General features: G+C 37.1%; 1 protein-coding gene across 3 annotated transcripts in view; it reads right to left on the bottom strand.

The window, feature by feature from the left end:
• Nucleotides 1-24,186, bottom strand: part of RABGAP1L (RAB GTPase activating protein 1 like) — a 232,724-nt gene that overhangs the window by 185,794 nt on the left and 22,744 nt on the right. For all 3 annotated transcript variants that reach the window (XM_071751126.1, XM_071751128.1, XM_071751127.1), the window contains exons 8-11: nucleotides 20,782-20,848; nucleotides 19,556-19,658; nucleotides 19,223-19,389; nucleotides 13,470-13,614 (exon numbers count right to left, since the gene is read on the bottom strand). In XM_071751126.1, coding sequence (XP_071607227.1) covers nucleotides 13,470-13,614; nucleotides 19,223-19,389; nucleotides 19,556-19,658; nucleotides 20,782-20,848 — 482 coding nt within the window. The remainder of the gene's footprint in view (nucleotides 1-13,469; nucleotides 13,615-19,222; nucleotides 19,390-19,555; nucleotides 19,659-20,781; nucleotides 20,849-24,186) is intronic.

The following is a 24,186-nucleotide window of genomic DNA, read 5'->3' as shown; positions in this document are numbered from 1 at the left end:
ATAACCCAAGGAACCATGTGAACATGGTTTTGCAGTTGTTTGAACTTTTTTTCAGTTTTATCTGAATAAAATGCTGTTAAAAATAACCAGTAGTATAACTTTGACAACACCACACACTAAGAGGGCTCCAATTCTCAGCACTTTTACTATGAAACAAAATCTAAAAAGGGACAATGAGGGTCTCTGAGGTTGCTCTTTCCTATGAACTGAGCTTTCTCAAGAAGCCCAAGTAAAACAAAAGAAGAAACCAGGGTACATCTGCTCTCAAATTCCATTAGATGTTCTCTTCAGCACATCTGGTTGCTGACCTAGTATTTGTAATTCCTCAGGTAAGTTAAACACTTCTTCAACTTTACATAATAGACAACAGTAATAGTTGAGTTAGAAGAGAATCCTCAGGATTTGTGCCATAACCCTCTTAATTATTCATCCTTTTCATTCTCACTTCAATTACATGTTTATAATTTATAGTCTGGGCAATAGTCAAATACAAGTCACTAATGAAAATACCAGTGCTTGAATTTGACAATGAACTGTGAAGACAAAGATAACATATATTGTATTTCAAGGACAATTAACAGGAAAAATGCTGTTATATTATAAATAAATTATAAATCTTCTGTGTTTCAAATGGAACATCAGATTAGTGAAATCCTTTACCTTGAAACCTGTTTCTACTGCTTTACAGGCTCCAAAATAGAAAATCAACCTGCATGCAAATACTTCCCCTTAGAATAAAACAAACAAATACACAAAAAACACTAAAAACAAACAAAAAAGCACCCCTCCTCCCCCAAATTAATTAAGCTTTATATTTATAAATATATACATATTTCAGAGGAACAGACATCATCTACCTGGACCTGTACAAAGCATTCAACTCTGCACAACATTCTGATCTCTAAACTGGAACAATATGGATTTGATGGATGGGCCACTCGTTGGATAAGGAACTGGCTGGGGTTGCAACCAGAAAGTTGTGATCAGTGGCTCAGTGTCCAAGTGGAGATGTGTGGTAAGTGCTGTTCCTCAAGGGCTGGTGCTCACACCAGTGCTATTTAACATCTTTGTCAGTGACATGGGCAGGGGAACTGAGTGCACCCTCAGCAAGTTTGCTGATGACACCAAACGGTGAAGTGATGTCAATAGGCTGGAGGGAAGGGATGGCATCCAGAGAGGCCTTGGAGGATGGAGAAGTGGGCTTGTGCAAACTGCATGAAGTTTCACAAGGCCAAGTGCAAGGTTCTGCATCTGAGTTGAAGCAATCCCATGCACAAACACAGGTTGGGATGAGAAATGATTGTGGACAGCCCTGAAGAGAAGGACTTGGGGGTAGTGGTGGACCCAGAAGCTTAATATGAGCTGTCAATGTGTATTTGGAGCCCGGAAAGCAAACTGTGTCCTGGGCTGCATCAAAAGAAGCACAGACAGCCAATTGAGGGAGGTGATTCTCCCCTGTGTTCAATTCTGGAGTCCCCAGCATAAGAGGGACATGGAGCTCCTTGAGCATGTCCAGAGGAGAGCCACTAAAATGATCAAAGGATTGGTACACCTCCTCTATGAAGCCAGGCTGAGGAAGTTGGGGGTGTTGAGCATAGAGAAGAAGAGGCTCTGAGGTGACTTTCCAATACCTGAAGAGCCTGCAAGAAAGCTGGGGCAGGAACTTTTTGTATGGGTATGTAGTGAGAGTACAAGGGGCAATGGTTTAAAACTTGAAGATTTAGGTTAGACATTCAGAAAAATTCCTTCCTATGAGGGTGGTAAGAGACTGGAACAGTTTGCCCAGGGGAGTCTGTGGAAATCACCATCCTGGAAGTGTTCAAGGCCAGGTTGAATGGGGCTTTGACCAATGTCATCTAGGGGCAGATGTCCCTACTGATGGCAGGAGGTATTCTGTGGTATTCTATGCAAAATTCTTCAAAGTTCTTAAGGAGATCAGTGTTACATAGCATATGTATGCCAGTAAGATAATATCACAAAACTACAGTGCTTCAGCTCTGAAATTCTTTCATCTGGAAGGCTTAACAGTATTTGGAATGTATTATTCAGTTATATGTCAGAAAATCACAGGCCTTAATTAGAAATGCCATATGCTCCCTTTCAAAAGACACTAACGTCAAACTTCAAAATAGAACAGGGCAAAGGAGACAGAATAAACAGCTTTTAAAATCTCTACTTTGTTTCCACTCTAAAAATTAGTTACATATTCTAACCTGTGTAAACACTTAGATATAAATTAAGGAGAAGAAAAAAAAACAAAACAAGGCCATGGCAGGGATATTTAACCGCAGATGTTCTCTGAGGTGCACTTTTTTTCCACATTCTATAGCATCTATAAACCAGCAGCATTAGTCAGAGCATAATTTTACCCACCCATATTCTGCAAGGTGGATAAAATCCCCCACACATCCCTTCCTCAACATGTATTGTGTAGTTCTCCCTTCCTCCTTTTCTTGCCCTGACTTCTCAGTGCCCATCAACTGGGCAGTAAAACTTACACCTCATTAGAACAGAGGGATGGGACACAACTCAGGGGAGCAAACCTGAGGGGCTGGGTTGTAAATGTGTGTACACACAAAGAGCCTTTAAGAACACTTACAGATGTACCAGTAAACCTCTCAGGTTTTATATTTGCTTGTTTTAAATTGTGATGTAATTCACAAAAAAAAACCCAACACCTCAATTTGTGGATGCCTCACAAACCAATTTCCTGGATTTCAGTCTCTTCAAAGGAAGCCTGAAGGATCACACTTCACTTCCACAGCAAACATCACTCTGCACGGAACCAGCACAGAATCAAAGAATACTTTGGGATGGAAGAGATCTCTGGAGATCATCTAGACTGACTTCCTACTCCAAGCAGCTCTATTAGATCAGGTCACTCAGGGACCTGAGGAAGGTAATCTTGAGCCCCTTTATGAAAGGGGTTGGAGAATCTCTCTGTAGAGTAGTGTTCCACTCAAGTAGTGTTCCACTACTTAACCATGGTCATGGCTAAAAGCAAACAAACATCCACCAAAAAATGATCTTGCATCTGGTGTCTCTTGCGTCTCAGCCTATTCCTGTGCATCTTCAAGGTCTGGGGTCCACCTTCTGTGAATCTGCTGATGCAGTAGCTGTATACACCAGGGAGATTCTCCTCTGCACATTCTCTTTTCCAGCCTGAACCACACTTCCCTTAACCCCTTCCTTGTACATCCAGTGCTGCTGCCATCTGGCCAGTTTGGTGGCTTTCACTGGACTTCCTCCAGTATGTCAACATCCGTCTTGTAGCAGGGAGCCCAAAATTGGACACACTACCCAGACAGAGTCTCACAGGTGCTGATTAGAGGGGATGGATCCCTTCCCTGGACCCACTTGATTGACTTCTGCTAATACAGCTCAGAGTGTGTTTGGCCTTCTCTGGCAGGTCACTGCTGACTTGTCTTCAACTTTTTATTTGCTGGGATATCCAGGTATTTTCTGCAAAAGTCACTTTTTATCTGGCTGGTGTCCAGCCTCTCTTGCCACTTGGGGTTATTCTATTGTGGATACAGACTTTGCATTTGCCTTTGCAAATTCAGGAGGTTCCTGTGAGTGCATTTCTCCAGCCTGTCCAGGTCTGTCTGAGTAGGAGCCCTGCCACCCACCCTTACAGACCCCTTCCCCCAATTCTGTGCTGATCACAGACCTGCTGAGGGTGCACTCTGCCAAATCATGCAGGGATTATGATTAATAAAAACCTTTAACAGCACTGATCCTAATACTGATCCCTGAAAGGTAACACTATACGCTGTCTGCCAACTGAACTTTGCACTAGTGATTAATTTGCTCGTGCCAGCAGTCCAAACTTCCAGCCATATTATATTTCACTTATGCTGTCCCTACCTCATTGATTTAATAAGGACACTACAGGACATGGTGTTGGAGTCTCTGCTAAAAGCAAGGTATACAGCATGCACTGCCCATCCCTTGTCCACGGCACTGGTCACCTTGTCACAAGAAATAATGAGGCTGGTCAAAATGACTTGCCCTTCATAAATCTATGCTGGCTGTTCCAAATGGCCTTCATGTTTGTCCTTTACATGTTGAGAAACTATTTCTGGGAGATACTTCTGAACCAGTCCCATGGACTGTGGAAGGATTGACCTGGATCTTCCTTCATACGCAATGAAATTTGTTTAGTTTGTTTTTTTCTTTTGGGCATTTGCCATTTTCATGAGAAAAATATGGAAGCCTGCACAGGTATCACTTGGGTTGGGGAAGGCTCTCTGTGTGACATATTTTGTATATATTCTGTTTTGTTAGTATACCTACAAACAAACATAAGCGTGTAAAGAAGTGGTCTCTTTCAAAAACCTGTAGAAACATTCAAGAACAAACTAAAAAAAGAATTAATCTAATTGAAAAGAAGATTGGCAGCCTATTGGATATATATAATTTTGTGCCTACTCCATTTAGAAACACTCATTACATAAATTATTCATTACATGAGCATACTATTCACAATAGGACACAAAGAATTGTATTTTAAGAAGCCCAGCACTAACATTTATTATGTAATGATACTCCATTGATTAGGCTCAATTATAGCTTTCCCTCTCTCCTTCAAAAACCAGTCTTCAACTTGCAGAAGCACAACTGTTGGTATGAAAGGCCTCTTAGGGCTTTAGCAGCACCTTTAGCAAAATAAATTATGGCTCATTAGTCTTGGGAAGCAATAGTTTGAAAAATGCTTCCCACAGAGTCCTATCTTTGAGGTAGCAGAAGCATCTCTTTGGATTTAGGCTGATTCAGAAGAGCCTGAAAGTCTGATTTTCGTGGAAAACAAAACTGGAATTACAACAGTTGCTATTGATATATCACTAATGGGGGGCATTAGAAACACTATTGCTTCTGGGGGCAAGAGGGGAGCGTGAGGTTGGGGTTTTATTTTGTTTGGTTTTTAAATTAAAGTATTTGTAACCAATGAAGCACCACAGAAGACCAGTTAAGCACAGTACAAAGGCTGTACACAATTGGAGCATTGCAAAGTCACAAGAGGCTTTTACTGTTTCTCAACATAACAATGTTGATTAAAGTGAGTGATTAAAGTGAGATCCATGAGACAGCTCCACTAGGTTGTCCATGTCCTCACCTCCTGACCTTGACTAGAAAGAGATCTTAATCACGTAGTCCCCTGAAGATATTTGTCTAACCTAGCCCTACAAACCTCCAATTCTCTCCCTAAGCAACTCATTCCAAAGGCTTCATTACTCTTACTTTTCTCATTCCCAACCTCTTCCACATAGTCTGTATTTTATTTTTTTTTCCTAGTGAGTGGTGTTCAGAAAAAATCCTGAGGCATAAAGCATTCAAAACAGAATTATGCACACAGTAACTCTTTATTATAAGCAAATAACCCACAGAAAAAAACATAAGCACACAGTCACTAAATGGTGGCCTCTCCTTCCCCCCCTGTAATTTTGGTAGCATTCGGCCCACAAATACAGAACAGGGAGTGCTCCTACATAACAGCTCTCTGGTATTCACAGCAGAAGGGACAAGCTGGGCTAGAACTGGAACAAAATACAAGAAACCAACTTGGAAGAGTCAAGTAGCACAGATGTTCCTCTCTCTGATCAGGTACTTAACAGATCCTCTGGAACCAAAATAATCAGCTCTGTTTATCACCTTGGGGTTGACAAAACAGATCCCAGTTAAGAACCTTTACTAATGTCAACAGTAACTGCTTCAACATTTTTATCTTGCTCGTTTTACAGAGAGAGAAGGGCTTGCATCTTTTTCAGCAGGTTTGTTGTGATGTTTGTTTTTTTTTAAATGGGCTTTTTTTTCAATCTTAAAGATTTTCCTTTAAACAATACTGCCCTCTCTTCCACATTTCACACCAATTCCATAGCTACAGAGTTACTTTTTCAACAGGTTCACTTCCTACTATAGAAATCTACCAGATCACCTGAAATATGGCAATCCCTTAAGCAGTCAAACTAAGCTGGCAGTTGACAAAATAGACAAATAAGGCAGAATAATAAACTGCTGGTTCAAGCATTAAAGTAGATAAGTGAAGTACACCCTAAAGTGAGTAGAAATGCATGAATATGGCAGATACATAGAAATAGCTGGGATATGAGCACTGATGTGAAGAAGAAAAAAGGATTTTTAATGAGTTTTAATTGAGAAGCTGTTACAAGTGATATACAGAGTAGGTGGAACTAAAGAAGAATATGGATGAAGCAGCCTGAAGGAGAAGGAAATTAGAGGTCATGAGGATAGGTGGGAATAGAATTAGAACACTTGACAAAACTAGAAGTTTGATTTTTAATGTAGAAGAAGCACAAAAATAACAGGAGAGCTGAGGTTGGCAGCATATTATCAGGGCAATAAGATATAGGTGTTACTGAGATGGAATTCCACACATACAAGATAAAAGAGAACTGTGAGAAAGGCCACCAAAAAAAGCAAATTTCCACTTACAAGGTAACAGGGAATTACAGAGCATGAACTATAGTTCTGCCAGAAAAGACAGATTAAACAAAGATTAAATCATGAAATTCATCCTAGTATTAAAGAGGGTAGATTTTCAGGAAGGTCCAACTCAGTGCATTACAAAATGAAGACAAAGAGTTTTTTAAAAGCCTTCCAAGTAATAGTTATGAAATTACAATCCTTACTGTATTTTCTAATTTAGAGGGAAGAATGATAATCAGCAGGAAAATATGGATTTGTAAATATGAACAAAGATGATTTGCATTGAATTCTGCTCACAGGAATCTTCTACTTACAAGGAAGCTACATAACTCACTTGAAGAAAAATAAGGGAGCTGCTGAAGTACATATAAAGAGAATTAAAAAAAAAAACCTGAATTCTTCACTTACAAATCAGTAACAGCAAAAAATAGCATTTCCATTTCTTATTCCTTTTTTGTGAGTTTTAAGATACACAATGAGAATTATTCAAGCAAAAGCTAATACTGACAAGTCTCAAAATTTTGATTGCCTTGAAAACAGTTTCTAAATTTAATTATTCTTTATATAACCAAAAATCTGGACCCCAAAGAACCCTACATTTGATGACACTGGAAGATGGTCGGACAGCATGGGATTAGATGTCTGTCTTTCACTCACTGCATACACTAATGCTTTCCACACACATTACATATAAGCCTCAGTAAAATCTCAAAGCACCCACACTTCTACTTTGAAACAATCCTGGCCAAACCTGCTTTCTTCTTTCTAATACAATGAAAATTCCTGCATTTGAAAACAGGCCTCTCTGAGAAGAAGGTTGGTACCATCCTCAACCCTTCTGCTCCATCCCTTTGGGCCCTTGAGCAAAGCAAAGCAAAAAAATCCCTGATCTAGGGGAAGGTGTCCCTGCCCATGGAGGGGAGGTAGAACTAGATCATCTTTTAGGTCCTTTCCAACCCAAACCATTCTATGATTCTCTGATCTTAGTTCTATGTCATACAGGTTTTACACAAGCCCTGCATTACTGTCATATTAAACACGAAAATTTTAAATCAAAACCAGCCAGAAAAAAATAACCCCACAAAAATAAACCTTAACTGTGCCACCAAATCTGAGTGTAGAAACATACACAAAGAGATGATTTTCCCTTGTCTAGTGTACACACAAGTGGGCCATCATGATCTATCTAAATTTGATGTACATGTGTTCTAAACCTTAATAAGAGTGGAGAAAAATGATCACTTCAGTTCAGTAGTTTTGCTCCCACACAGATGACAAAGCCAACTGAATGCTGCAGAGAGGAGGTATTCTTGTAAATGTAAACATCTTCCACATGTATTGTGCTGTCTGAAAACTGGCAACTTTGAGAATATGCAGGAAAATTAAATATTAAATGCTGCACTGATTCTAAGACAATGCAAATCTGTACTCCGTATTAGCAATTTACAAATTTGTTGATTAGTACTTACTGCCATATTTGATATTATCAAATGCAAAAAAATTATAAAGAAACATTATAAACACATAAAAATTGTGTATCAGCTGGCATTTACTTAAAGTGCCATGGCAGTATTCAAGGCACTTTGATTATATAGTACTTGGACATAATAAAATACCAAAAAGGTAATGACCAAAGCTAGAAAAACAACCAATCTCACCATGAGATTAATAATTGCTAATAAAATATTGAGGAAAACTGTTAAGTCTTTTTATTCATCTTCCTATAAATGTGGTTAGATAAGGTAATTTTTTAAAAATTATATGAAACACGAAATTATGTGAAAATACTAGTGGTGCCTTGAGGCCACACAAAACCGTGGCACTCGTGACAACCCTGAGAGGATCCTCTAGCAGTAGTAACTTCTCATTACTAATAAGACAACGACTCTGCAAATACTTTTCAAATTACTTTCAAAGTACCACACTGCTAATTGGCAGACAAGGAAAAGGCAACCACAACTGAAATAAACCATGCTAAACATTCAAAATAATCTGCAATCACTTCCAGATGAGATGTAATTTATGCTTTTGCATTACTGAAAAATGTCTGAAGTGGTAATATAATATTTATCTAAGCTATAAAAACAGGATCAAAATCAAAGAAATGGATTTCACCTATGTACCCAAGGAACTGAAAATTCCCTTAATCTGAAAGTAATTCTTCCCATCGTTCTGCAAGAATAAACTAAAACAGTCAAAGGAATCCCCTGGGTATTCAGAAGCTGCAGGACACAATTCTAGAATTATATCTTGCCTTGAACTTCACAAAGTCCATGTGAGCAAAGGATTTCATCAAAGAAAGAATCCCTACCTAAAATATGTTCCCAGATGCACTTTGCAGGACTGTAATGTGGACACTGTAGAGGAAGAGGGGAATGGAATAGCTCAGAGTAAGTCACACTCACTTCTTGAGTTACAGGACAAGTAAGAACCTAAGCATCAGACAGATGACTTTCCCTGTGCTTCCATCTCCCTATAAACCTGCAACAAAATAGAACCTTAAAACTTGCCATTTTTTCATTTCATTTATAACCCTGCAATTTCATTACATATTTCTGTGACACACAGAAGTGATTTACATACAAGACATTTCCAATTCTTGCTTTTTAACAGAAAGCCCATACTAGCATGAATAAATTTAAACACAACTGTATCCATCAACCAGAACTGCTACCAGTCAGGGCATATTAAGAAAATAGTCTTCTGCACTCAGCTGGGTTGGGGGTTTTTATGTACTAAAAAAGTGACTGTATTTTTTCTTGCATCATAGAAATAGCTGCAGAAGTCAACAGAGCGCATTTATTCTATGATTTTTTTTTTAACGACTAAAGCTAACTTATAAGGTATGAAAATAAAACTCATCTCTTACATAACTGCAGCAAAAGATACTTGTATGAAAACAGCCACTAGCCAAATGACCTCATGAATTTAGGATTTATAGTTTTACTTCATATGGAGACAGCAGAAAGACTCCAAAAGTGATTTAATTCATCTTGTTTAGGACCCACCAACATTGCTCTGTATTAGATTAATATCACAAAAAGTTCCTATGAATTAGAGCTATTTTTTATAAAAGCAGTTTATTATTTCCACACTACTTATGTTCTTTTACTTAGTCATCCTCATTTGTTCACACTATCCCTCACTGTAAACCCCTATTTTATCACAAAAGACTCTCAATAGCTGTAACAACTCCTAAAAGGACACCTCCTCTATTCCTTTGCTTTTCTGAATCCAGGAAACAGCCTCTACCCACCTGCAACACTTGACACAGTATCCTAATTTAGTCTGATTGATCATTTAGTATTGCCCACTCCTTACCTATCATACACACCATCTTTTTGTGGTGACCAGTCCAAAATCCTCATATTTCTATGAGGCTTTCAGGATCCTGTATACTTTCATTTCTATGTTAATTGTCAAATTTCACTGTCTCCACCTGAATTTCCAAATTTCTTGATAACAATTTTTGTATTGTGTAGGATGCCTTCCTTTTTGTTCTTAGAGTTAACACAAACCAAAGGAGCACTGCATTTCTGGAAGTCATTTTGAGAGTGTTCTAGAAGCAATTTAAAACTCATGCTCAGTAACTTCTTTTTAAAGACTTGCTAGGCATGTTATCTTTTATCTACCATAAACCAGCTGTTTCAAGACGTCTGCCAAACATCCCATGTTTATTTTGCATGGAATTTATGTACTGGAACAAGAGGTAGTAACCAGACACTTGGGACCACATAAAACTTCAGCCAAAAATGCTTCAATTCACATTAGATCAGTTTAATGACTATTTTCTGGTTTTAAGCAGAAATGTTCCTATTTACAGTGATCCTTAACATCGTTCTGATTCAAGAAGAACCTCAAATGAAGTTATCTACTACTCTCCTGAGATGTTATGTTATAGTTTAAAAAAAAAAAATAGTTAAAATACTAGAGCCAAAAGAAGGTCATAACTTCACATATGGTCTAAGCTGCTAAGAGAAGCCAACCTATTTTTCCCCTTCTCCTTTGTTATTTTTTTCTAAGAGTACATTTCCCCTGTGAATGCTTCTGCTGAAAAGCAATTTTCTCCAATCCTTAGGCTCCCACATGTAGCCAGCCACTTTACCCTGCTCTTTAGTAACATTGCAATGAAAGCAGCTTTGTCTTTTTTGAATACTGCAATATACAAAACATCATTTTCATGTTCCTAAAAGGAGAAATATTGGTTCAGCCAATTGTGCACTGCACTTTGTTAAAAGGTACAAGTAAAAACTAAATATTAAAGTGTTAAATATGAGAGTATTAACTTCTCTTATTGATAAAAAATTATACTTCGATCTGTTTTATTTGAACTCTTTCCTCATTATATATACTCCATTTTAAAATTATATTTTGAATTGAGTGTAAAACTCCTTATCCAGGAGTGTATCCTACGTTCTAGGTTTTGACAAGTAATCATTAATACAAACATATTTTTTAAATTATTCTCACCAATGCATAAAACCTTAGATGACTGGGTTGCCAGAGATACCTACTACATACTAATAATTTAATTAAAAAGTGAGGTTGAGCTGAACAATCTCTTAAGTAGCTACTGTACAATCTTTGCAAACATCTTAATTTTTTGTACAGCCATTCAGATGAAAAATAAAGTTTAAATGAGAAAAAAATATTAAAAGCTAAGGAAGTTCTGTAGGAAATATATTATCTCAATTTTCTATATGGGTTGCTGCCCACTGGAAAGGGAGTACATTTATAACTAGAATAGTAATTATTTTAAATTATTCTTGGGAGGGGATGGGGCTGGAAATCATGTTTGGCCTTTCACCAGAAGAAGAAGAATATGGAAAAAAATGCCTCTTTGTTTTGAACATTTTTATTCATAAACCCATGACATAAAATATCCCATCGAGTTGTGTGTATGCACACACAGAGTACACAAAAATCAGGTAGGGCACAAATGAGACATGCATTCTTATACAAACAAAACTGCAGTGTGTAGTGCTTCTGAAGTAAATTAAATAATATTCTGTAGGCATGTAGGATATAAATGAGGATATAAAAAAATACGGATAGCATAATAATCCTCAGTATAATGGGAACACCACCCTATCAAATAGTAAAGTCCTTTTAATGCACACCTGTCTTAGTCAGGTTGCAAGCAGGAAAAAAAAAACAACCTACACAGCCAGGTAGCTACCATCCTTAACATTAAAAAAAAGAAAAAGCCTTCTTCCAATGCTAAGATAAAACATTGTAAACTCAAGGGTTTTTTTTTCCATCATCATAATTAGTACCCTGAAAAGAAAAAGAAAGAAAAAGAATGAGGAGATTTATTTAGAACAACTGCAAATGACTCATTTAACCTGCATATCCACAAGGACAGATAACTTCTAGGCAGATAACTCTAAATGCAGTTTCCATGAGAACAGTCACATCATGGTATTTTTAATGTCCTCTCTTAGGAAGTAATCCACTTTTAAAATACGGAAACTCGCATTAGGAAGCTAAAGCAAAGTGAACTCCAGTTCATATCCCAGTGGAATATTTTTACACTGTAATAAAATAAAGCCATTCTAGAATAGTACCCAGAGGATCATGTCCACATTATTAGTAATGGTGCTATATTCATCAAAGTCTGGAACAGTGCTTTACTTTTCCCAGTAAGAAGCAATATGAAATAAAGTAACCAAGTAATTACATAAACCCTATCTTACTGAACAAGCTCAAGATACTTGAACATTGAGCAAGGAAAAGAACACCCATAGATGCTGAACTACTCTGTAGTTGTACCACAACACCCAAAGATCAAATGCTGAAATAATTCTTGCTATGATCAGTAAAGCAATCCTAGATGTCAATTAAAAAGAAAAACTCCTTTAGAGAAAATACCATTTTTCGTATTCAAAAGTGGTACTTGATAAAAAGGAGGGAATAACAGTGAAAGTCAACGCCTAGTCTACTCCCTCCCACACGTGAGCAGAGGTTTTCAAGTCACCAAAGAGCCATGGTTTTTGCATGCCTGGTGTCAGCTGGGACGTAGAGGTGGTCTTGTTTGTAAATGGAAGCAAGCAAAAACAGAATCATACCTGTCTTTTCCTGACTTTGTAATTACAGAGATCTGATTGGTACTGGATAAACTAATATCCAACTACTTACCTGGAAGTAAGAATCAAGAAGGAATTTTGCCATTGTGGTAAATGAGACTTTTTTTTTGTATTGACAGAATGGTGCCAGAAATCTGACAAATAACTTCATAAAACTATCGTGAGTTCTGGTAGGTCAGATATCCAGATCAAAAATGGCACACAGAAAGCCTATGCTGAGTGGTATAAGCTAACCCTCAGAGTAAAAAGAGACCACAATAGGCCAAGGGCCTTCAAACAAACTGAAAAGCCTCATATTAAAAAAAAAAACCCACCAGTGGGAAAGACACTGAAGAACTGTTAGCTTTGGAAGCAGCAGGCAAATACACAATGTCCATAAACTCAGCAATCCCCAACATGATCCCCAACTGAACCAGGAGGTATTTTGATAATCTCTAGTTATAAATAAGGGAAACCAAATCACACTCTAAGCAGCCAGCTTGGGGGTACGGGAATTCCCTTTATGAGTCTGTTTGGGGTTTTTTTGTTTTTTTTCTTTACAACCAGCCATTGAAAGCCTGACATTTAAAAGCCCAGTCCAATGCTGTCCTTGAGGAGCACATTCAAGGCAATTTCTTCTGGTCAGAAGAAAATTGCTTTAGGAAAGGTTTTCTGACTGGGAGGCAGAGCACCAGTGCAGCAAGGAGTAGCACACTTTTAAGCAGAAAGAAAAAATGTTCATGCATTGTCTGTTGCTGCTGCTGGGAGAATTCCAAATAATGGGTGGGTAGAAATGCCATTACTAAAAGAACTGCTGCTAGTAAAAAATTATGCCTGCTTTTGTTGTCAAAAACAACACTGCATTTCCTAAAGACACAAATAGGAAGAATTAGATTAGTAAATTAGCAGCAGATATATAATAGTACTATCCATGGGAATTCTAATAAAAATTCTTACCTTCTTCTGCCTCATCCTCCTGGGACGACACAGGTCCTCCTCCACTTGTTGGGCTGACCAATTCCTCCTCTCTTGCAGATTCTCTTTGTAGACTGACAACTTCATAAATGGCATCCCCGGCATTAGTGTGGCTTTTTCCTTCAGACTAAAACAAATTAAGTGCATGTATTAGGTTCCTAACTGGTGATAAATACTGTTTTAATAGTATGTCAAAACCAAAGCCAAACATACATAAATAAGTCTCCTAACAAGGCTAAACATTAGTTCAAGCAAGGCTGCATTAGATTTCTCTGCAATGTCTCACACAGACTGGCAGTGATTAACAGCTCTTAGTCTTTAAATTTTATAAAACTGCATTTCCAAAGCTACCCCTTAACAACCATTTTCATTCTTAAGAACAATGATTTAAAAAGCTTTCCAATTTAAATATGGCTGTAACAAGATGAGGTCAAAGAGAAACCACAGCATAAGAGGAGAGAATAAACACAAAAGTAAGCAGGAGTAGTTCACATGACAACAACAGTCAAACATCTCAGGGAAAAAAAAAAGTTAAGAGCTTTTAGTAGGACTAAAGAAGAAAAACACATCCTGCTTTTTGAAAGCTGTGAACAGTTATAAGCTCCTTATAGTGTTTATCTCATTAAAAAATCATAAAAATTAACTTTACTTCCAGAGATTAGAACTTGTAGAATATTCCTTTCCACGGGGAAATGTATTGGCTGTACCTAGCTACAAAATTTGTGTTTGTAGCTTATGTTTTATTTATCTCATACTTTATATATGTATGTGTTTTGTGTGTGTGTGTCTGCCTCTATGTCTATGTGTATAAATCATAGAAAAATGTATAAATCCTCTATCTCCCAATCTAACAGACGAATTAGCTTGGAAATTTGAGTGTGGTATCTGTAGCAATGTACATTTGAGGTCAGAATTTTTTCAGTGAAAAGCATTTTGTTCTGTAAATGCCATTTTTGTCCCAAAGCTGTCTTTAGGAATTTGATAACTTTCAATGCCAACTAGCTCAGAAGTTGGGAGACTGGGAGGAAATTGTTCCTCTTTTTACTTCAAACCTGGAAAAGTTTACTGCTTACTGTCTTTCATTTTATATGGACTTTCACAGGAAGAAGAAGGAAGTCACACTTTAAGCACTGGATACAAGGTTGGAAGTTGCAAAATACATGGAGTATTAATTTCTCCTCTGAGCTACAGTTTTAAACAGTTATTATTCAGTGACATGCAGTGATTTATATATTTGTAGAGAACTGCATAAAACTGCAAACTAATGAATGTATTAAATGAACCATCCCAAAACATTATGATAATTTGTTCTTTGTGCATCTTGCCTTCAGTTAAAATAATGTAATTTCTTGACCATACTGAAAACATCAAATTAACCAGGAAAGAGGAAAAGAACACAATTCCACTAAGAGAATATTAGATTTGTTAAAAAAACAACAAAAAAACAACAAAAAAACCAAACATTGGAAGACTCCAGGATGACTTTTCTGGAGGTGCACATAAACTGCTGAGCAGCATTCGCAGTTTCAGCAAGCTGGTGAAATTATGCAGGTTGGTAGCTCAAAAAAGGACTGATGGGCTGACACAATACAAATTATTTTATACTGAGAAAACTTTCCTACTGTATATTAAATTAATCATTCAGATTTGCTTCTATAAAAGCTGACACTCCCTGCAAGCAGTAGCTCCAATTATAAGCTGGTTTTGCTGACTGAACTTCTCATGAAGTTGTCTTAATGAACTTCAGGGTGTAGGCATAAATACCCTGCATTTTGCAACCTTTAGCAGGATGATATAAGAGCCATTATCTCATTTTACTCTCACAGAACACCACTACCAAGTAATTACAAAGTACTTGGTTAAATCAATCAACTATTGATGCCACTAATACTATTAATCCTTGCTATCTACAGCTTTTATTTTTGAGGGTGTAAGGCATAAGGTACGATGGATTTTGCTGTATGATAGAAGAATTAGAAATCTTCAGCTTCTTGTTAACCCATCCCTAAAAAATGGTCTTACGTTTTTTTCTAAAGCATGCATTTGCTATCTGCAGGAAACCACCTTTACAAGGATCATGTTATATTGATGAAAATGTGTGTGAATAACCAGCAAGACAGGCAGATAGAACAATCCTAAACTATAAAGCAGCATTGGTGTCATTCCTTATATGACCACCTCACCAATCTCAGTTCAGACTATTACATCTATCTAAATCCTTCCTCTGAAAGGTTCTGATTTTCTTCTGATGATGCAAGCATGTCCCATTTACCCCTTGTGGAAAAATGCCATTTCATTGCTCAGGTCCTTTCAGAACACCAGTAATGGATGCCTCCTTACTAGAATGGGCAACTTTCTGAAACAGGGTAAGTCTTAAGTCTCCTGCCAAAGGCTCTGCATGCCAGAAATCAGAACTGGGCAGCCAGCTTGCATGAATTTCTCAAACACCTTACATTTGCACAATGACTGATATCATTATTGTCATGATTTTACATCAGAATGAATTATACCACAAGACTGTCCTGTGATACCTGTGGAATAATTGCAATAACTGATAGAAGTGACTTAGATTATATTTGTATTTTTAAGGAAAGGTACAGCATCTGTAGCAGGTGGAACATGGCTACTGTACCATGACTACCTTAGACATTGGCATTATCAGGGGTATTCAGTGTGCTAACTCCAAGAGAAAGTGCATGGAGGGCAGAGTGGAGATGCTGCAGCAACAATACCAACTAATTGCACTTTTGAAACCCTACACCAACAAACCTGACACCCTTTGACAAAATATTGTCCTTAAGGTGAAGTTTGTTCATTATAACCTCATTATAATACAAAAGCAAACCGCCATCCCTAAAGCTACCCACCTCCAAGGTGCAACCACCCCTCACTGAGCCTGCACACTGAATTTTCTCTAGCCTATACCTTTAAATGCAAAGCAAGAGAATTCTGCACCAACCATAATAAAGATATGCTTGACTAGAGTCCCTCAAGCTCCACCTGTCAGTTAAAATAGTATTAAGATAGCCAATAGGGAAGATACCATTGCAGGGATAACCTGACTTCTGAGACCAGCTGACAGGCTGAGTCTCCCTTCCCCTGCTTTGGGACCCCTTTGGGTGAGATTCAAACACTCAAGTGGATTGGGTGCCTCCCCAGGAATTATATGAATATCTGTGGAGTCTCTTTAATAGTATAAATCTCTACAAGATCACTCTTTTGCATGGTTTTGAACTGAGTACCCCACCTTGGGAATTAGATGCATTTTTGACACATTGGGTCCCTGGGGAATCTCCATAGAGTTTCTTTCTCTATGTGTGGTTTTTTTTGGCCAGGCTGTATTGCTTGTAACCTAGGAATTGTGCACGTGCTTTGCAGATAGTAAATTTATCACCAGCAATCCAGAGAACTTGTGTACTGTTGATTTAATAAACCACACTATTCACTACTCTGGTGGTGAAAAACCTTACTGAGCCCAACTGAATTGTGGTGTGTGGCTGTGATAGTTCTTATTAAACAGGACTGGATGGGCAGCATGTTGTTAGTAGTGCATCCAGACCCTTGTTTTTCTGGCCTACTAAAGATAAATTTGCCATCACTCAGCATCTAAAAGCCAAGCAGCCCGCAGCTCCTCCAATATCTGAGGGTCAGCTGGATTGTGAGGGGGTTTATTTTCTGCCAAATTACTTTATTCCTTTTAATGCAACAATACCACACATTGTCCTGTGTAGAGGAGCCATCTATCTTTTGAGCCAAGGCTTTTCCTATTAATCCAGTGCTATATTACCTATAATCAGCTTAAGCTCAACTGCTTTATCCAGAAGTTCACCAATGACTGACCCCAGTGCCATCTGCAAAGTTATTTTCCAAGGAGTAAGGATGCCCTGAGGTACAGCATCTTTCAAAGGTATCTGCAGGAACAGCTACTGCAAAACAAACTGTCCAACTTATAATTGACTAAATAAAGACTTGCTACAGGTCAAACAGAGATTCTGCCATCCATAAACAGGACTTCAATCTTGCAGAAATATTACAAAGATTAAAAGCATTCGTTTTGCAAAAATCTGCAGAACAGCTCCTTAGAATTCTACAGCAGGAAGCAATGAACATGTTTCTTCAGGGAGAAGAGGCACATGAGGACCACCACATTATAAGTAGTGAGACAGACAGAAAATATCCATATTACTCAATTAAAAACAATACAGTTGTGCATGATTTACATGGAAAGCTTAACTGATTATAGATAAGTACCAGACAGCTGAGAGTGTTATAATTTCAAATGTATTACCTACATTTTAAATTTCAGGAAATTCTTAACATCTGCATATACCAGTTGGTTTTCTCAGATTTTCTTACATTCTAATTTACCATTTGCATGAGATTGATTTACTAAGTATCAAACATAGCTACACTTTCACCATGCAATATCAGCATAGGTTGTTGGGTTTTTTTCAGACCTATTACAGTATCCCACAGGAAGATGACAATTCAAATACTAACACTAGGCTCAGCAAGATTAAATCACTCCACTTTGGTTTCATTAGTCAAATCTGATGAACCACTATTCCAATGTGAATTATGCAGTTAGGCTCTGCTGTTCACTTTCTGCACCAAAGATACAACATAAAGCTTTGGAGAAAGCAGGTCAACAGTCTCTGCAGGAGGATGCAGTTATTCACCATCCTACAATGATCATATTATACTTTTCTGGCATTGGGTGAGGTACATAAACTCAATAAACTACTAAACAAGAGTTACCAAATATCATCTCTCATTGCTTGAGGAAGAAAAGCACACAAGCACAGGACTGGGAAAGCTAACACAGAGGGAATACACAACTATGCATTAAGCTTCATCTTAACCACTTCCTCCCTCTGTAGAGCCAAGCAGTGTTTGCATGACTTGACTGAAAAGCCAGACTCCAAAGGAGTAACAAACTGAAATACTTCACAGAAGAACTTGCTAACAATGGTTATTTCTTTACTGCCACTTGAGTATTTCAAAAGGTTACAATCATCAGCAAGAAACCACACAAACAATACTAAATTCATAAATCATTGCAACAATGCCCTTAACCTCATATTTCGAAGGAGCCTGGGATCAATGAAGGACAAGAACAGTTAATTTTATACCCTCATCAACAGCCACAGGAGTAGAAACATGGCAACTTCTCCATACAGTAGAACTTATTTTTCCAGATAAACCTTCTAAACCTCTCCTTCTGAAAACATGGAAAAATCCACCTTCTCAGACATTTTGAAAAAACAAAATAGTAATAACTTAACTCTTTTAAACCTCCACATAAGGCTTATTTGCTTTCAGTTGATTATATTCTTACAGCCACCTATCTTCAAATTTTGAACCTCATGAGTAGCCAGGATTTCCCCTTGCTGCATATTAGTTGATTTTACAGTGAACAGTTAAGAGTCATTTTCCAATTTTACCAGTAAAATAGATTTGCACACAGATGAGACTGTATGAAGATACACAGAATTCAGTATGTAGGTTTAAAATTCTTTAAGCCTACAAAGCAAATGACTTATGACTCATTATAATTCAGTTTACAAAGGCACTGAACATTTACATATTCTGCTTAACCATTATGCATTTAAGGATCTCAGCAATAAGGGATTAGAAGAAACAAACTACTGAGGTGCAGGTGCCATGCTAACTCTTAGACAGGCCAAACTAGGACATACATAAATGCTCCTGGCATCAAAACATATATACAATACCTGTTTTAGCTTCATGTAAAAAGTTTCTGTGAAGGTCTTTCTGCTGAAGTACCAGAAGCGTTCATTGGCAGGATACACACGCACAACAGTCTCCAGCAAAAACCTGACTGGCTCTACCACTTCAGTGACAACCATGTCCACTGCCACAGTCATGAATACACGTTTATCTAAAAGAGAAAAATAAGTAACATACAGAAAAAATAGCCAAAGTTCAAGTTTGACTCAAAACATAACAGTGGACATACTCAGACACACACACCATGATTTCCAGGAGAAAATACACATACCAAACCCATGTCAGGTAAAACAAATTTAGAAGTTTGAATGAATTACCTTTAGGAGTTTCTTCATTAAGTACTAGAAACATGGGTGCATTAGGATTCCACATTCCAGTAATTACATAAGCCTTCCCATCAGAACTCTTTCCCATAGATTCCTAAAAATAAAACCATACAGGATTCTTTTAGGTTCTTGGTTTGAGAGCAAAGAGACTGAGCATGGGGAGGAGAAACAGTTCTAGAAACTGGAGAGTAAAATTATGTTTGCCCTAGAGAACACAATCTAAACAAAAAACATAAAATAATGAATTGAGAGAAGGTACAGGGAAATGGAAGTGAAAGAAGAAACATTAGAAGAGAAAAAACATTTTAAAAGAAACTGAAGACAAAATAGTTAATTAACATATTTTTAATGCTTATTACAAGCATGAAAACCTAGTAGGAAATCTGCTACTTCAGTTTTTGAGCAGCTGAGGTGGCTTTTAGGAGAGGATGAGTTACAAGAGACTTCATAAAATTGAACTGCTTCACAGTATACAGAGAAATGGTCCATAAAACATTTTTTTCCACTCTGCAATCATATCTTTGCCATTTTTTCCTGACGTACTCAGGCATGGACTCACATTTGCGAATTCCAATAAACTGGAACTTGAGATCTAAACCCCCAAATTTCAGGACAGTATGCAAATCAAGTCAAAAGAGCCACATGTGTTAAAAGTTAATAACTGCAATGCCTCTACATCTCTTAAAACAATCTTATGCTATACATTTGTTACTCCTAGAAATACTCCTTCTAGATCCCCTCCAGGGATGATGATTCCACCACCACCTTGGGGACCCTGTGCCAGGACCTGACAACCCTTTGGGTGAAGAAATTTCTCCTAATTTCTCCCATCTAAACCTCCCCTGGCACACCTTGAGGCAATTTCCTCTTGTCCTAATTGCTTGTTACTTGGAAGAAGAGACCAATCCCACCTCGATACAATCCTCTTTTAGGAGCTCATGGAATTATTTGCTCTAAGATTTTAGAAAATGTGCTTAACACAATACAGAAAATTCAGTTATTTCTAACAACCATGTGTTCACCAAATAAATGAAAACCAGATCAAATAGATTTTGACATAAATTAAAATGTTTTGTCCTTTGTATATCACAACTTTGTATCTAGTTTGAAGATACAAACAACAGGATTTAAGAAACAAAAAACAAACGTGAGAGGCTTGTTTTCTTTATTTTTAAGAACCACTTCTGTCTTAGTAAACAGATAATTATAGGTATTACCATGTCTAGTAAATGCATGTCACTATTCTTGACATTTCGTCCAGGGCTCAGCAGCATCCCAAAGCATCTGTGAAGTTTATTTAAAAAAATTTTTTTAAAAAAAGACACACAGACAGAAAGACATAAAAGACAGATACTAGCTTTTCAAAATACTTTTTTTTTTTTTTACATAACGGTACATATTTTCTTGAACATAATGGCACAGCCACCTACTGCTTCTAATTTAAGGAAAATCTTTCTTAGTAATTTTTTATTAGTGTTATGACAACAATGAGGAAACGTCACAATATATATTACAGAAATTGCAGTTAAGTTATTTTCCAGAGTGAGGAAGACAGGAATTACTCTCTGCCTGTGAACAACCAATTATTCTCAAAGACAATTTAGAATATTGAGCCTAAAGATACCAAGAATTCCTGTACATTAGTGATGCAGATTGGCAAGATTAAATTCACTTTCTCCCCAGTCCATTTTAAACATTTTTTTTCATATAATTATAGGGAAAAATTACAAATTCACTCATTCTATCACCTATAATGGCATCATCATGTAGCATCTGGGCCCCTTAAAAAAACAACCCAATTCGCTCAAATTTTAGACTTTCATTCTTCATTTTTTAAAACTGATCTTCCTACTACACAGGGCCTTGGATTCCAGAAACCCCATCCACAATAAACAAGTGTTCTTGATATTTTTAACAATTAGAAAAATTATAAAAAGAATTTTTTTAAAACATTCAGACTGTTGAACTTTCTGAATGTGGAAGGTACAAATTAGAGCCTAAAGTTTCAGCAAATCATCTTCATCTTTCTCTCCTTTGAAAGTACTCCGTTATGAATAAAAAAATACTGAGCAGAATTATGTATGCATAACACACGCTGCAAGCTGTTTGCACAGACTTTTAAAAACATTAGATATCAAGTGAGAAAACAATAACAATTTGAAAGTAATTGCATCATGAAATTTATGGAAAATTTGAGTTTCATTTTAGAGTGTTTTGCTTTGAGAATTTTTCTTCAGCACAGCTCAGTTCTCTAGTAATCAGACAGGCTGCCTCTTATTACTGACTCTCAGAACAACTTAAACTAGAAGTGATCTCTATAAGCAATCTGACCCAACCCTCTCTTCAGAAAAGGATGAGTTTGAATTGGGCTGCCCAAGGCTTCATCAAGTCAACTTCTGAGCATCTCAGAGAAGAGAGAATAAATTAATTCCTTTGGCAACCTCTTCCAATGCTCAGCTGACTTTGTACTGGCAGCCATTGGCCTCATTCAACAGAGGAACTTCAAGGAAAGGAACTTGGGTCCACTGACTCTAATCCTACCCCTCTGCAGCTCCCAGAAAAGTCTGGCTCTTTCTCATCCATACTCCCCCACCAAGTATTTGAATGCACCAGGAAGAGCCTCCCATTTCCACCTTCTCTAAGTCTGAACAGTTCTGTCATAAGGGCAACACACTTACTCAAATGTAAATTTAGATTTGTTCAGCAAACATAAATTGTAAAAGATTAGCTGAACATCCATAGGTTAGCAATAAAGACAGAATAGTTTCAATGCATTCTGGCACAACACTGCATTAGGAACATAGATACAATAACAATTACCATTTCAATAATTATATTAACTGCACTTACTATACCATCTCTTAAGTTTGCCCCTATTATGTTTGGGTATATGATTTTCATTTTCTACTTCTACCTCCACTTACTTAAAATGGTAACTTTAAAAATATCTTAAAAAAAATCGAAGTGGTAAATTAAAGAGTAGATAATTTTGATTTATCTATATATAGCATAATACAGTGCCACATAAAGCATCCAAGATAAACAGAATGCTAAGATTTACACTGAGCCATACAAGGAGGCTTCTCTGCAAGACTAATGAGACCAGGCAGAACATTAAGAGTATTACATTTTCTTCCTGAGGTCGAAATAACACTGAGCACCCTGTAATTTATAATAGTAAAAGGATTCTGGTACGACTTCTAGCTTCTGGTACACCTGCTAAAGAGAACTGTAAGGCAAGGATTCAGAGGCAGGCAAAATATCTGTGTTTTTTAAAGGTAACAGCTCACAGAGTCTATCTCTTGCTATGATCCTCTCAGCCATACCCAAGTTCTGGAGTGTGCAAAGCAAAATTTTTGGGAAGCATGCTTCTAAAAGAGTGGGAGTCAGGAACAAGTAGCTCCTGCCTCTCACAGAAGCAGATATGTAATGCTGACTGGCAGTATCCTGCTACTGAAGAGTCAGGCTCCGACTCAATTTAAATTAAGAGTAAAATGAGTTGCAGTGTGTTCAGGACCCTCACCTGCAGAGGAGCCAGATTTTACACCAACACTTGTCCCACACCACTGTATTGAGAACAGTCAATCTTCCTGTGTTTTAGGAAAAAGAGGCTATTTCAGGCTTCAGATAATTACCCACAATTTTCTTCTTGAATCCTGTAAACATCTTAGACCTGATAGCCCACACTGGGGGGGTGAACCTGTGTATTGCCACATGACTGGCAGACAGGAATGAACATAATTTTTTAACCTGCTTTGACCTCAATAAAAACAGGCAAACTCCTATGTCAAACAGGCCACAAAGGCAGGAAGGGCCAAAGTAATTTACTGTATCAGCACAGCTCAGGCATGGGCTCAATCTGAAGGCCAGGAGGCAGCAAACTTCTCTGAGTGATACCAGCTTTACTCTTCAGAGATTGTAAAAAAATATTTTCACATGCTTCAGACCAGAGACCAGATTTCTTGAGGAGCATCTTTTTACATTATAATTTCAACTTGGAAATACTTCTGAAGACAACACTAAATTGCTTACAAGCTCAATGTATCATTTAACCTGAACTGATATTTATATTGGTCTTGAATTTTATTATTATGCAGTGTAAGTATACAGAATTATTTACATGCCTGTGTATGTCATGTCAATTAGATATATTTTATCAACAAAGCTTGTGGTAATAACAACATCCTCACTTAATATACTAAACAACATTAAAATAAAAGCTAAATTTCAAAAGGAAAATAGCTTAATTTTTCTGAGAAAAATCAAATCATATTCAGAAATTCTTAAAAGAATTCATCATTCATTAACTGAATTCTGACCCAAAATTATATAAACTAAAAGCACACTGAAAATTAATTTTTTTTTAAAGCCAATCAGTAGGAAAAGGACAATTTTATGACATAAATGCTGATTCAAAATGCTAATTGTATATTACTGGTCTAAAATTTTAGTTTCATTTTTGAAACAAGAGCTTTAAGCAAGTGAAGAAATTAACCATATGCTTTGAAAAGGTTGTTTGTTTTTTCTCTTAATTCTCCTGTTATTTCAATCCCCTTTTCACTTAAACTGAATTCCATTGTTACTCTTAAGATAACATTGCCATCTGGTGGCATTTGCTATTT

This window comes from Heliangelus exortis, chromosome 8 (assembly GCF_036169615.1).
Source record: "Heliangelus exortis chromosome 8, bHelExo1.hap1, whole genome shotgun sequence".
Lineage (NCBI taxonomy): Eukaryota > Metazoa > Chordata > Aves > Apodiformes > Trochilidae > Heliangelus > Heliangelus exortis.
This window is presented reverse-complemented; position numbering and strand designations above follow the sequence as displayed.